The sequence below is a fragment of the Balearica regulorum genome, chromosome 5, assembly GCF_011004875.1.
Source record: "Balearica regulorum gibbericeps isolate bBalReg1 chromosome 5, bBalReg1.pri, whole genome shotgun sequence".
Lineage (NCBI taxonomy): Eukaryota > Metazoa > Chordata > Aves > Gruiformes > Gruidae > Balearica > Balearica regulorum.
Genome location: NC_046188.1, coordinates 49,329,797 through 49,341,420, shown reverse-complemented (window position 1 = coordinate 49,341,420; position 11,624 = coordinate 49,329,797). Strand labels below are relative to the sequence as shown.

At 50.8% G+C, this 11,624-nt stretch overlaps 1 protein-coding gene across 1 annotated transcript; it reads left to right on the top strand.

The window, feature by feature from the left end:
- The first annotated feature begins 1,246 nt into the window (after positions 1-1,246).
- Positions 1,247-4,084, top strand: FJX1 (four-jointed box kinase 1). Its single transcript, XM_075754755.1, has one exon. The coding sequence runs from the start codon at positions 1,719-1,721 to the stop codon at positions 2,997-2,999; it is 1,281 nt and encodes a 426-aa protein (XP_075610870.1). The 5' UTR covers positions 1,247-1,718; the 3' UTR covers positions 3,000-4,084.
- Positions 4,085-11,624: the final 7,540 nt, after the last annotated feature.

The following is an 11,624-nucleotide window of genomic DNA, read 5'->3' as shown; positions in this document are numbered from 1 at the left end:
AGCTTCTCTGGGAAGCGTGCGGGGTCCCGGTTTAAAGGGGAATTTGAGGCAAAAGGGAATTCAGCTTCTGGGGTTTTGGGTGGTTTTGGTTTTTTAGTTGTTACGGTGGATTAGGAAAGTTTGAATGTTTTTAACAAAATCCTAGAAAAGAGCAAATTGCCTTTTTCCTATACTAAAAGAAAATAAATTGCATTCCATCCAACCTGGAAGACTGACGTGGTTGGAAAACTACGAGTTGTTGTGATATCTCAAAAGAGCAGGAAGAGTTAAGGAGGTGAGAAAGGGATTTTTTCTTTTGCAATGTTTAAGATTCTATATGTGGTGCTTTTGCTTCACTGATCCCACTCCAATAACTACTTTGGAGGATAGCCACGGCACTGAGTGAAGAAGGGAGAGGTGGTTAATCTAACTCTGCTTACAAACATGTTCTTCCCGAGGGGTCTCCAGTAAAACACAGAGCAGAGCTAAGCTTCCTTGCCTTGGGAAGGCAGGAAATCGGAAATGGGGGGAGGGAAAAATAGCTGCTCTTCTAGTCTTCCAGTATACACGCTAACGACCTCAAAGGGACAAAACTTGAAGAAGAGGGCTGGCTGTCGTTCCCGCGGGCAGAAATTCCCGCAGGGCGGGACTGTGCCCTGCCGCCGGCTCTGCAGGCTTGAAAGATCCTCTCGGGGCGGTTAAAACGCCAGGAAAAGTTGGTTCGCACCGCACACGCCGTGACACAGCTGGTGGGTGAGCACGCCACGCAGACTGCTGTTTGAGGACGCGAACGGCGTTCCCCTCCCCGCAGACGGGCTCTGCACCGGCTGTGCCCTGCCGCCGCCGAAGCGGGAGGAGACGGAGGTGATGCTCCGTGGAGTCTCACGGCCTCGCCTCGCCCACGGTCAGCGGCAGCCCTGCCTGGCAGGGAGCCTCGGCATCACGCCGCGGTGTCCCGGCTCGGTCCCGGGCGTTACGTTCCTCGGGCGGGCAGCTGTGCGTGTCCGTATACGTATCCATACGTCCACATGCCATGTGTGCACAGCGTGGCGCGTATTTCGGGCGATCTCTTTGTGCAACCACCTGCCGGCTCCCGGCCCCCGCTCCCGGCCCCCCAGCGCCATGCCGGCGTGGGTGGGAGGCGGCGCGGCCGCGTCCGGAGCCTCCGCGGGAGCCCATGAACCGGCGCGGGGGGCGGCCCCACAGGCGTGCGCGCCGCCTCCCCCCCTCCCCCTCTCCCCCTCCCTCTCCCTCTCCCTCGGTATGCAGGCTCCTTTGTGCTGCCGGCAGCGGGAAGGAGGAAGCGGCGGAGCCGAGCGCTCCCGTCATAGCGCGCTCCCTTCCCGCGGGCGACCGGAGCGACCCCCGCGCTGCCACCCACCCTTCCGCCTCCCCCACGGGGCGCCCTGCCGCCACCGCCGCGGGGAACATCGCCGCTTTAAGCTGAAGGCCACGCCGGGAGACGGGGCGGGGCGTGCGTGTCCGTCCCCGTCCGCCCCCCCCCCCCCCCCGCTCCCCCACGTGGTGCGGTGCCCGTGTCTCCTGGCCGCTGGCGGAGCTGGGCGCACACAGCGCGGGGCTGCTGCCGGGGCTCGCGGGATTCGCCTGCTCCCGCTGCCGCTCCCCGGGCGGCTGGTCCGGCCCGGCCCGCGGCCATGCGCCAGCGCCGCGCAGAGCGGCCGAACGGCGAGGCTGGATCGCCGCCACGTCCCGCGGCAGCGGCGTGAAGCGGCAGGAGGATGAAGCGGGCGAGGCGGGCCGCGCCGGGGCCCCTGGCCGTGCTGGGGCTGCTGCTGCTGGGCGCCCTGCCGGGTCTCTGGATGGTGCTGCTGCGTCGGGAGGCGGCGGCGCAGCAGGAGCCAGAGCCGCGCTCGCCCGCGGGGCCGTCCCCGGGGCGGTGGGGCTGGCGGCGCTCCCCGGCGGCGCGGGGCGAGCCCGGCGGCGGCGGGCAGAAAACTTTCCGGGCGCTGCTGGCGGTGCCGTCGGCGGGCCGGGAGGAGCGGGGCGGCGAAGGGCGGTTCGCTGCGCCTGGCTCGTCGACGCCGGCCGACGCCGCCTTTCCGGTGGAACGGGGCATCTTCTGGAGCCGTGAGCTGGAGGAGCAGGTGCCGCCGGGCTTCGCAGCGGAGGAGGCGGCGGCGTGGCTGTCCGCTGCCCGCGCCGCCCGCGTGGCCTCGCTGGAGCAGGGCGGCTGCGGGCGCAGCTCCAACCGGCTGGCACGATTGTCGGACGGGAGCCGCGCCTGCGTCCGCTACGGCATCAACCCGGAGCAGATCCAGGGCGAGGCGCTCTCCTACCACCTGGCCGGGGTGCTGGGCATGCAGGAGCGGCTGCCGCCCATGGCCCTCGCCCTGGTGGAGGCCCGCGGGCGGCAGTGGGAGCCGGTGCGGGAGGAGCTGCGCGGCTCGCACTGGGCCGAGGGCGCCGTGGTCAGCCTGACTCGCTGGGTGGACAACCTCACCGCCGTAGTGGCCCCCGCGCCCTGGGGCGCCGAGGCGGGCGCCGGCCGGCGGCTGCAGCCGCTGTCGGCGGGGGAGCTGGGCGGCCTGCCGCCGTCGCAGCTGGTGGAGCTGGTGCAGTGGAGCGACCTGATCCTCTTCGACTACCTGACGGCCAACTTCGACCGCTTGGTCAGCAACCTCTTCAGCCTGCAGTGGGACCCGCGGGTGATGCGCCGCGCCACCAGCAACCTGCTCCGTGCCCCTGACGGCGGACTCGTCTTCATGGACAATGAGGCGGGGCTGGTGCACGGCTACCGCCTCCTCGCCATGTGGGATCCCTACAACGAGCCGCTGCTCCGTTCCGTCTGCGTTTTCCGCGAGGGCACGGCGCGGCGGGTCGCAGAACTGCACCGCCGCCGCAGCGCCGCCGCCGAGCTGCGCCGCCGCTACCGGGCGCGGGAGCCGCTCTGGGCGCGCCTCGGCTTCCTCTCGGAGCGACAGGCCGAGCTGCTGCAGGCCCGCGTCGACTTCGTGCACCGCCACATCGCCCACTGCCGCGCACAGGCCGCCGTGCTCTGACGGGCCCCTGCGCGGGCGGAGGGTGGCGGCGGGAGCCGGCTGCCCGCATCGCTCCGGTTTTTCTCCCCTGCGAGGGAGCGGGATTTACTTGCCCCAGCGGCCGCTGAAGGCTGGGGCGGACCCTGCCCGGCACCTCGCTGCTCGGTGCCCCGTCGCTGCCGCGACCGCCGGGTCTGACCCTGCCGGGGAAGGGGAAGGGGAACAGGGACGGGGCGGCCGCCAGGAGCAGCCGCTCGAGTGCGGGTGGTAAGGGGCTGCCTGCCTGCCGGGGCTGTCGAGACAAGCAATTAATTCGCGTTTGTCAAGATCTCTGAAGATACAGAGCGCGATCGGTATAATTATAGCCGAGTTCCACTCTGGGGCTCTGATCCCACAGCTTGAAAAAACGAGAGGATTCAGCATCTTGAGTGCTTTCCTTAACTCTTGGTGCACTTGCTCTCGTAAGAGACCCTGTAGGAAAGCTCTCGTCTTGTCTGGATTGGGGTCGACTATCTTTTCCTTCCAAAGAAGGCAGGCGGAAACATTTTTATATATATTCTTCCTTTTCCAACAGCATATTTAAGTATGAATGTTGATATTCATAGACCAAGAACTGATTGCACAATAGGGGAGCCACTAACTAGCAATTGCCCTATTTATGAAGCTTGTTTCTTACCGATTTTCTTTAACAAGAGTGAACCTTTCCACTGATTGTTAAATCTTGTCGATGAGAAGTGTATAAGAAGCCCATATTCCGTTAGCTCTTAGTCTTTGTCGTGGATGCATCTGGTTAAACTGTTTTGATTCTTAAGCGTTTTTTTTGTAATCATCGCCATCATTGTTTCATCTGACCAGTAAAGTAACTGACTAACGGGTGACACAAGAGGATCTCCCAGGTTTTAAAAACATTGCTGTGTGCGAAGACTTTGACCTAACAGTTAAAGTGGAGGAAAAACTGTTTCATGCACTTTACTTTGACTTTTTAACTTTTTATAAAAGAAGACCTTTTTATTTTACGAAGTCTGCCTTTTATGTACGTTGTATATGTTCATAAGCTTTTCTGTAACATACTAAAACTGATATTTCAGTAAAGTGTGTTAATGTTTTGCCTTCTTTGTCCTGAATATTTGCCTGAGCACCTCTTCTGTCTTCCCTGATGGGCAACAGGGAGCACTTCTTTCCAGCTTCTCACTCCACTGAACTGACCAAACTTTTTCTCCTTCCCTCTGAGGCAAGAAGGGGTAGAGCTAAGCTTTCAACCATGCCCATCCTTTTCTCTCTATTTTCTAGTTGTTGTGTCACCAAAAGGGCAAAAGCTCTTCGAGTGGCTAAAATAATGTGACTATTGCATACTTTAGCTGAATAGACTTTTGTCTGGTTTTTAAAGCCTGAAATGAACTGCCTTGACTAGCACTGAGATAACAGAAGCAGTTATTCAGCAAACTGATGTAGATGGTGTGTGCTTAACTGCTGTCAGCCTCTTCAGGTGCTGGGGCTGGGTGCCAGCCTCTTAATACAGGTCATGTCAAGTGTTACGGTACCAGAAACATCCCCAGAGGTGGTGGTTGCTTTCAATTGCTGCTTATACTGGTTCTCAGTCCCCTATTCCCATTGTGGTTATCTTTCCAATAGGGGCTGAGGCAGAATTGAAGAACAAGATAGTTTTTCAGTCTTCCTAAAATAATTGCTGGGTTTCTTTCCTACAAAAGTTCTGTTCTAGGTAGGGTGAAGCAGTAGCAGTTGTACAAAATAAAATCTCTTCATCTTGTTTGCATTTTTTACAATTACCGGTATTCATAGATGAGGCCACTGTATGGCTCAAAATACAGCCAGAATAAGGACAAAGGACCAACTAATCCTCTTTAAAAAAACCCAAATGCTAGTATATATCCTGCTATAATCAAACAGTAGCATAATCTCTTCTACATCTGGACTGGCACCTCTTGATGAAGGCAGCAGCATGCTCTGTGGCTACTACGCAAGTAGGTGCTCCAACCTTCCTCTGAACTCTGAGGGCTATGCATTCGTACCTGCTGGCAGGAGGTCTTTGGTCTGTTAATATTCATTTATTTAGATTAAACTTCACATAAAGATGATTTTCTTTGGCCATTACAGTGTTTTGCTTTTTTTTTTTAATAGGACAAGATAGCAGTTTTACAAACAATGGTCAATTAGTTAGCTATATTAGATATTGCAACTGTGTGTGTAAATATTTTATTTACCAGCAGACTAGCAGACTAGTTTTCATTTAACTGCTTAACTGACAAGGCTCTCTATTGAACTTGTATTTATAGTTCACTGCATTTATCTCTCTGAACAATGCACAGAATCCCATGTGACTTTCCTTTGTCATTTACATGATAATACACAATTTAACTGTGTAATTCTTAATTCTTCAGCTTGTCTTTGTAACTCAAATGCAGTAGCTCTGTCGCATTCACCTAATGAAAATACATTTAAATAATAAACCACTGGCATAAATTTTAAACCACTGTGAAGGGCAAACTGCTGTACCTCAAACTAAGGTTTCATTTCTGTTTACGTACTTCTATAAGTATGTCACAACTGTGGTTTTGACAGCTAATGGGAAATAAATCTCCTTCGCAGTGTCTTTAGAGCCAGAGTCTAGATAATTACACCCTTTGAGAAGAAACATGGTTTTATATTGGTGACTGGTAACTACCTCAAGTTATATACAGGTTACGTGTTCAAAAATGGCATAGTCGTAGGTTGGTGTGAAACTAGAGATGCTGTGCTGGAGAAGCTGTGCTGGGCTGGGAAATGTATTTATTCAAAGAGAACGGAGTAAGCTAGCTTGGATGGAGATACTTCACTTAGTTGCTGTGTTTTGTTCTTCTGGTGTAGATCATCTGCTTCTGTGCCATCACATTAAGGAAGAATTACTTTCTTCCGTGTGGTTTGGTTTTTTTGGGGTTTTTTTTAAGGCAAACAGTGCTTTGTAAATTAGTGGTCTGGTACACTTTTTTCATGCCATTTTAGCTGTACATGCTGTCTGATGTTTGACTATCTTCCTGCAGAACCAAGGGGTGAAACTCTAAAACTTTTGGTAGTACAATTTCAGCTGTACTCGTCTAACTCTGCTTTCTTCCAGGGGAGTTTCCTTTGAGTTACAGTAATCAGACAGGCAAGGAAGACCATTGCTTATTTGAGAACAAGAAGACTTTAGGAGCTGGAAGTTGTGAATAGAAGGCTCTGGCTGTGGATTGCCAGCAGCTCAGCAGCGCTACACCTGAGGCTCAAGGAATCAGCTCGGCAACTTGTATCAGAACGGGGCTGTAGGGCTTCAGGCATCCCTCAGCAGAACACTTAAGGATGCATTTAACTTCCCATCACTTTTCACTGGCTTTCAGTGAAGTATATGCTTACAGGTTGGCTGCACGGGTGTCTCCGTCAGATGTGGGCTGCTGAACAGATCTGAAAATGGTCTTGAAAAGGTTGGGTGGGGTTGGCAGTCTGCTGTCTGTCCCAGATGCGAGACAGAAGGTCTGGGTTTCAGCTCTGGTGACTCATGTGCGTAACTGATAACACTAGCTTCAGGGAAAAAAAAAAAAACAGGAAAAAAATATCTAGAGTATGTTGTAATTTGAATGCACTTCATTCGGTCCCATATTTCTGTATGTTTCCCTGATTAAATTCAGAATGCCTCCCCCAGATTTTTTCTTTCATTGGAATCTAAGGAGGTGTGTAGAGTAGGGGATTGTTGCTACTCCCAGCTTGAGTTCATAGTCACCTGGATGTTGCCCCCAAACCTTACTAGTGTGAAGGGAAGACCAAATTCACGGTTTCTGAGAACTGCCTAAGGGGTATCAAAATTGCTTGCAGCGGCTACTGCACCCCCAGGGAGCACTGGACAGCAGAGCCTGGGTGAATTCAGTGAGGTTCCCACTTCGTGAAAAGCAAGACTGGCACTCGCAGCACAAATCTCCTTTGCTTTTGTTTGCTTGCATCTGAAGTAATTTCCAATCTAGATTTATTTTCATTGTGGGTTTTCCTTTGAGAATTTCCCTCGCTGCTCGGGAAGCTCTTCCCAGACACAGAGTCCCCTCTCCTCTCATACTGAAGCAGCTGCCCTGGGGATGGAGCCGAGCTGACTGCTGGCGCCACGCTGCACTGGCCGACTGAGGCCATGTCAGCCCATTCAAAGATTCGGGAAATAAGTCAGGGCTAGTGGAAGACAGTGAAAATATAGTTACACTTTGACTTACTGGGCGTACAGCATGCTTTTAACATCACCAGCACAGTTTTTGTGGTTTGCTTTCCCTTTGAAGTCCGGTGCTTTTTTTTTAATGGTAATAATACTTAGAATTTTCTCACTGACATTACTAGGTGGTCCAGGACAGGCTTGGATATGAGATCATATTAAGACTTAATCCCATTTTGCATGTTATTCCTACTTTGCAACCACAGCATAAAATTTAATCACTCCTTCAGAGATGCACTCCCTGGGTTGAACACAGTGATGCTCCCACAAGAATGGGCTGGGCTGCACAGTAAGCAGTGCCTGCCAGGCACCCACACAGCTGTGACTTTCAGTGGCCTAGAAAACATTTTATCTTGCCGTCTCGGGTGCTAATGTAGCTCTCCCCACTGAAGTAATGCGCACTCATCTGAGCAGAATTTATTTCCCAACGTAATAGTCTCGCGTCCACAAGGACTGTTTTGTTGTGGATCAACTGGTGTTTTAACAAACATTATCAGTCCCGCCCTCAGGGACCGTTTAACTCAGTGTACTTTGCGTATGGGGCAGGAACGAGGTGTTTTACCTCGAACATCTTTAAGCCCCTCTTGTGCTGTGGCTTTCCATTGCTGTCTCCAGACTGAGGCACAGGATGAGCTTACAGGAAAGAAGCGTGCATACAGGCCTGCGTGAATCAGGGCTGCTGCTGTGTGCAGGTGTGAAAGGAGCTGTGCAGACAAAGGAGGGAGGGTAATTCCATCTGAAAGCAAGCCAGCACTGCACTCAAGAAAAAGAGCTCTGGCTGGATTATTGGAGGATGAAAAACAGTAATAGGACAACAAAGAGGATCTGACACTGCAATCGGACTGGCTGTTTTACAGTGATCCTGCTATTCAACCACTTCTTATGGGGTTTGGCTTGTAGGTTTTTGTGCATGTGGCACTTGGACCATTTCTGCAAGGAAACAAACCCAGGGGAATACTGCCAAATGCAGCTAGTGCTGATGCAGGGAAAATTGAGCAGTCGTCCTGAAGACGCAGACCCTTTCAGTTCCTATGCCAGGGAGGAAAATGCAGGTAGTGGGATTCCAGGTGGGATAGAAGCAGAATGCAAGCTGGGGAAGAGTAAGTTACAGCATATTGTAATGCAATTAATACAGGCAGATTTAAATTGCACTGTAACATGTACTGCCAGGATATCATCATGCTTGTCTACCCTCTGTCACCCAGGCTTTTTTAAGTGTCACACAGTGCCAAGCCAGTCCTTGGTGTCAAGCCAGCAGGTGTTTTCCAAGAAGTAGTCAAAGGCATGAAAGTTCCAAAAAATAAATAGATTTTGAGGCACTTGAAAGTAGGCAAATTACACCCCAGCTATGTCTGCAGCAATGGGATGCATTCAATGAATTTGCATGTGCCGCCTTGCAAAATATAGAAAGAAACAGGAACAGATGGGGAAAGCACTCCAGAAAAGGACATAGAAACAGTTGAATCCTTGCAGATGCTGGGGATGGCAAGCGGCAAACATCCTTTGAAGAAATTACATGGGTGCAGAGGCAGCGTGTCCCCCACAGCCCCTTTCTCCATTTTCTGTGACAGGTTTCCTGCAACAACGTCTGAAATGGGTCTTTTCTAGGCAACCCATGTCACAGAACAAGGAGAAAAATGTGTGTACCAGGAGGCTTTCGGACCTGCCCTTCCCCTGTGTAGACCACTGACAATTTGTGATCTTAAAAGCACAGGTTCATTTTCAAAACCTGTTTTTGTTACCTGATACATTTCAGCCTGAATAACATTATGTATGTTCAATATTTATTACTGTCCTCAATACTTATTCAACCCATTCAATATTATTTACGAAAACTCATGAAATGTTGAAAATGTTTTTACTTTCCTCATTCTGAGTTGTGAGCAGTTCGTTAAAAACCTCCTTTTCAGTGCCATAAAAGCCACATATATAATTTAATATCCAAGTATGCAACAGCCCAGGGTTTCCCAAACTGTATGGACTAGGGGATGCTGTCAGCCTTGAGGCATCCTCAGAGCTTATACCTGCAGCTATGCGATGGTGAGGATTCACAGAGGTCTGGGGTCGGTGTGGTTTTGGGTGAGGACTGAGGCTGGGAGGCCCCCCTTGCTGCTGCCACTCACTGATTCTCACGTTTCCCAAAACACCTGCAGGAGATAAAATTATTGGTTGTCTGTATGGACTGAGTTGATTTTCCTCTTTTTAACTGAAATGTAGCTGAAGGGCTTTGTTGCCAAAGGTATCTCACAGAAAGCAAAGTGCAGCTGTTAAAGTGTCCGTGTCTGTACCCCACACCACCCCCGCCCACCACCCCTCAACTACCCCTCCCTTAAACTCCCTCTTCTGCCAAAAGCCTTCTGCCCTTATGGCTGGGATCTTAAAAAATGCCTTGCAATGAGGACAGGCAGGCATTTACCTAAGTGATACTAACACACTAATGCAACCCAGTAATGAGGGAAAGGGCATTAATAAACTATGGTTTAAAGCTGCTGTTGTGATTTTTTTTTTTATCCATACGTGATTTCTTGTAGACTAGCTAGGAGTCTGCTTGCAGTATGTCCTGGTTTCAGCTGAGAGGATTGATTTTTCTTCATAGTAGCTAGTGTGGGGATACGTTTTGGATTTGCGCTGGAGACAGCATTGATAATATAGAGATGCTTTTGTTCTAGGGACCTATCGTTGAGCAGCGTTTACACAGAGCCAAGGCCTTTTCTGCTTCTCGCACTGCCCTGCCAGTGGGATGGCTGGGGGTGGACAAGAAGTTGGGAGGAGACACAGACAGGACAGGTGACCCAAACTCACCAAAGGGATATTCCATACCATATGACATCATGTTCAGCTTATAAGGAGCTTGGGGGAAGGGGGGGGGGGTGGCAGCATTCGGAGCAATGGCGTTTGTCTTCCCAAGTAACCGTTACGCGTGACAGAGCCCTGCTTTCCTGGAGATGGCTGAACACCTGCCTGCCCATGGGAAGTGGTGAAGGAATTCCTTGCTTTGCTTTGCTTGTGCGCGCAGCTTTTGCTTTACCTATTGAACTGTCTTTATCTCAACCCACGAGTTTTCTCACTTTCACTTTTCCAATTCTCTTCCCCATCCTGATGCGGGGGGGGAGTGAACGAGTGGCTGCGTGGTGCTCAGCTGCCAGCTGGGGTAAGACCACAACACAGTATTTATTTGTTTAAGTGACTGCAGTTAGTCAATTTGCTTTAGTTTAGCTGGGTCACCTTCATTATCTCCAAAGTTTTCAATGCCCTTTAGTGTGTTCAAGTATGCACTGCAGTGCAAAATCAGGTGGCAAACATTATGGACAAACCTGGATGCAAGGATCTGGAGGATATTAATCGTATTATTTCCTTTCACACCAGGTACACAGCAAGGCAGCTGCTCAGTGGAGATACTCCTGGTTTGATAGTGTGCTGGTTTTGGCTGGGATAGAGTTACTTTTCTTCACAGTAGCTAGTATGGGACTGTGTTTTGGATTTGTGCTGGAAACAGGATTGATAACACAGGGATGTTTTTGTTACTGCTGAGCAGTGCTGACACAGAGCCAAGGCCTTTTCTGCTTCTCATACTCAGCGAGTAGGCTGGGGGTGCACAAGAAGTTGGGAGGGGACACAGCTGGGACAGCTGACCCCAAATGACCAAAGGGATATTCCATACTATATGATGTCATGCTCAGCATATAAAGCTGGGGGAAGAAGAAGGAAGGGGAGGACATTTGGAGTGATGGCATTTGTGTTCCCAAGTAACCATTACACATGATGGAGCCCTGCTTTCCTGGAGATGGCTGAACACCTGCCTGCCAATGGGAAGTGGTGAATTAATTCCCTGTCTTGCTTTGCTTGCGTGTTTTGCTTTACCTGTTACTCTACCCACGAGTTTTCTCACTTTTGCTCTTCCAATTCTCTCCCCCATCCCACTATTGGGGAGTGAGTGGCTGCATGGTGCTTAGCTGCCAGCTGGGATAAAACCACAACAGATAGCCATCAGAGATCAAAACCAAGCCCTCTGTTTGCAATTAGTTAAATGCAAGTAACAGGATAAATTATTTTCTGATTTACTGTCCTGCAGGGGTAAGAGCATGAATTTGCCTGCAATTTGGCTGTGAAAGCTAGTAATGAGTATATCCACAATGAGTATTATTTTTATTTAAGATATGGCTTTGTCCCACTTTTAGAAATGATGAGGGGGAGTGACAGTGATGCTTCTTGCTCCTTTCTTTGCCAATTGAGCCAGCATACTGCCAGGAGCCCAGCTAACCAGAGCCTGCTGTGACAGTCAGGATGACAGGAGGTTTTATGAGCTCGTCTATCTAGGAATATTTTAGGTTGTGCCAAAAATGAGGCAGTCATCTTCTGGCTCATAAAAACAATTACCTGTGTAGAAATTTATCAAAAGTAGCAGCAAAGAAGAGACAAAAAAA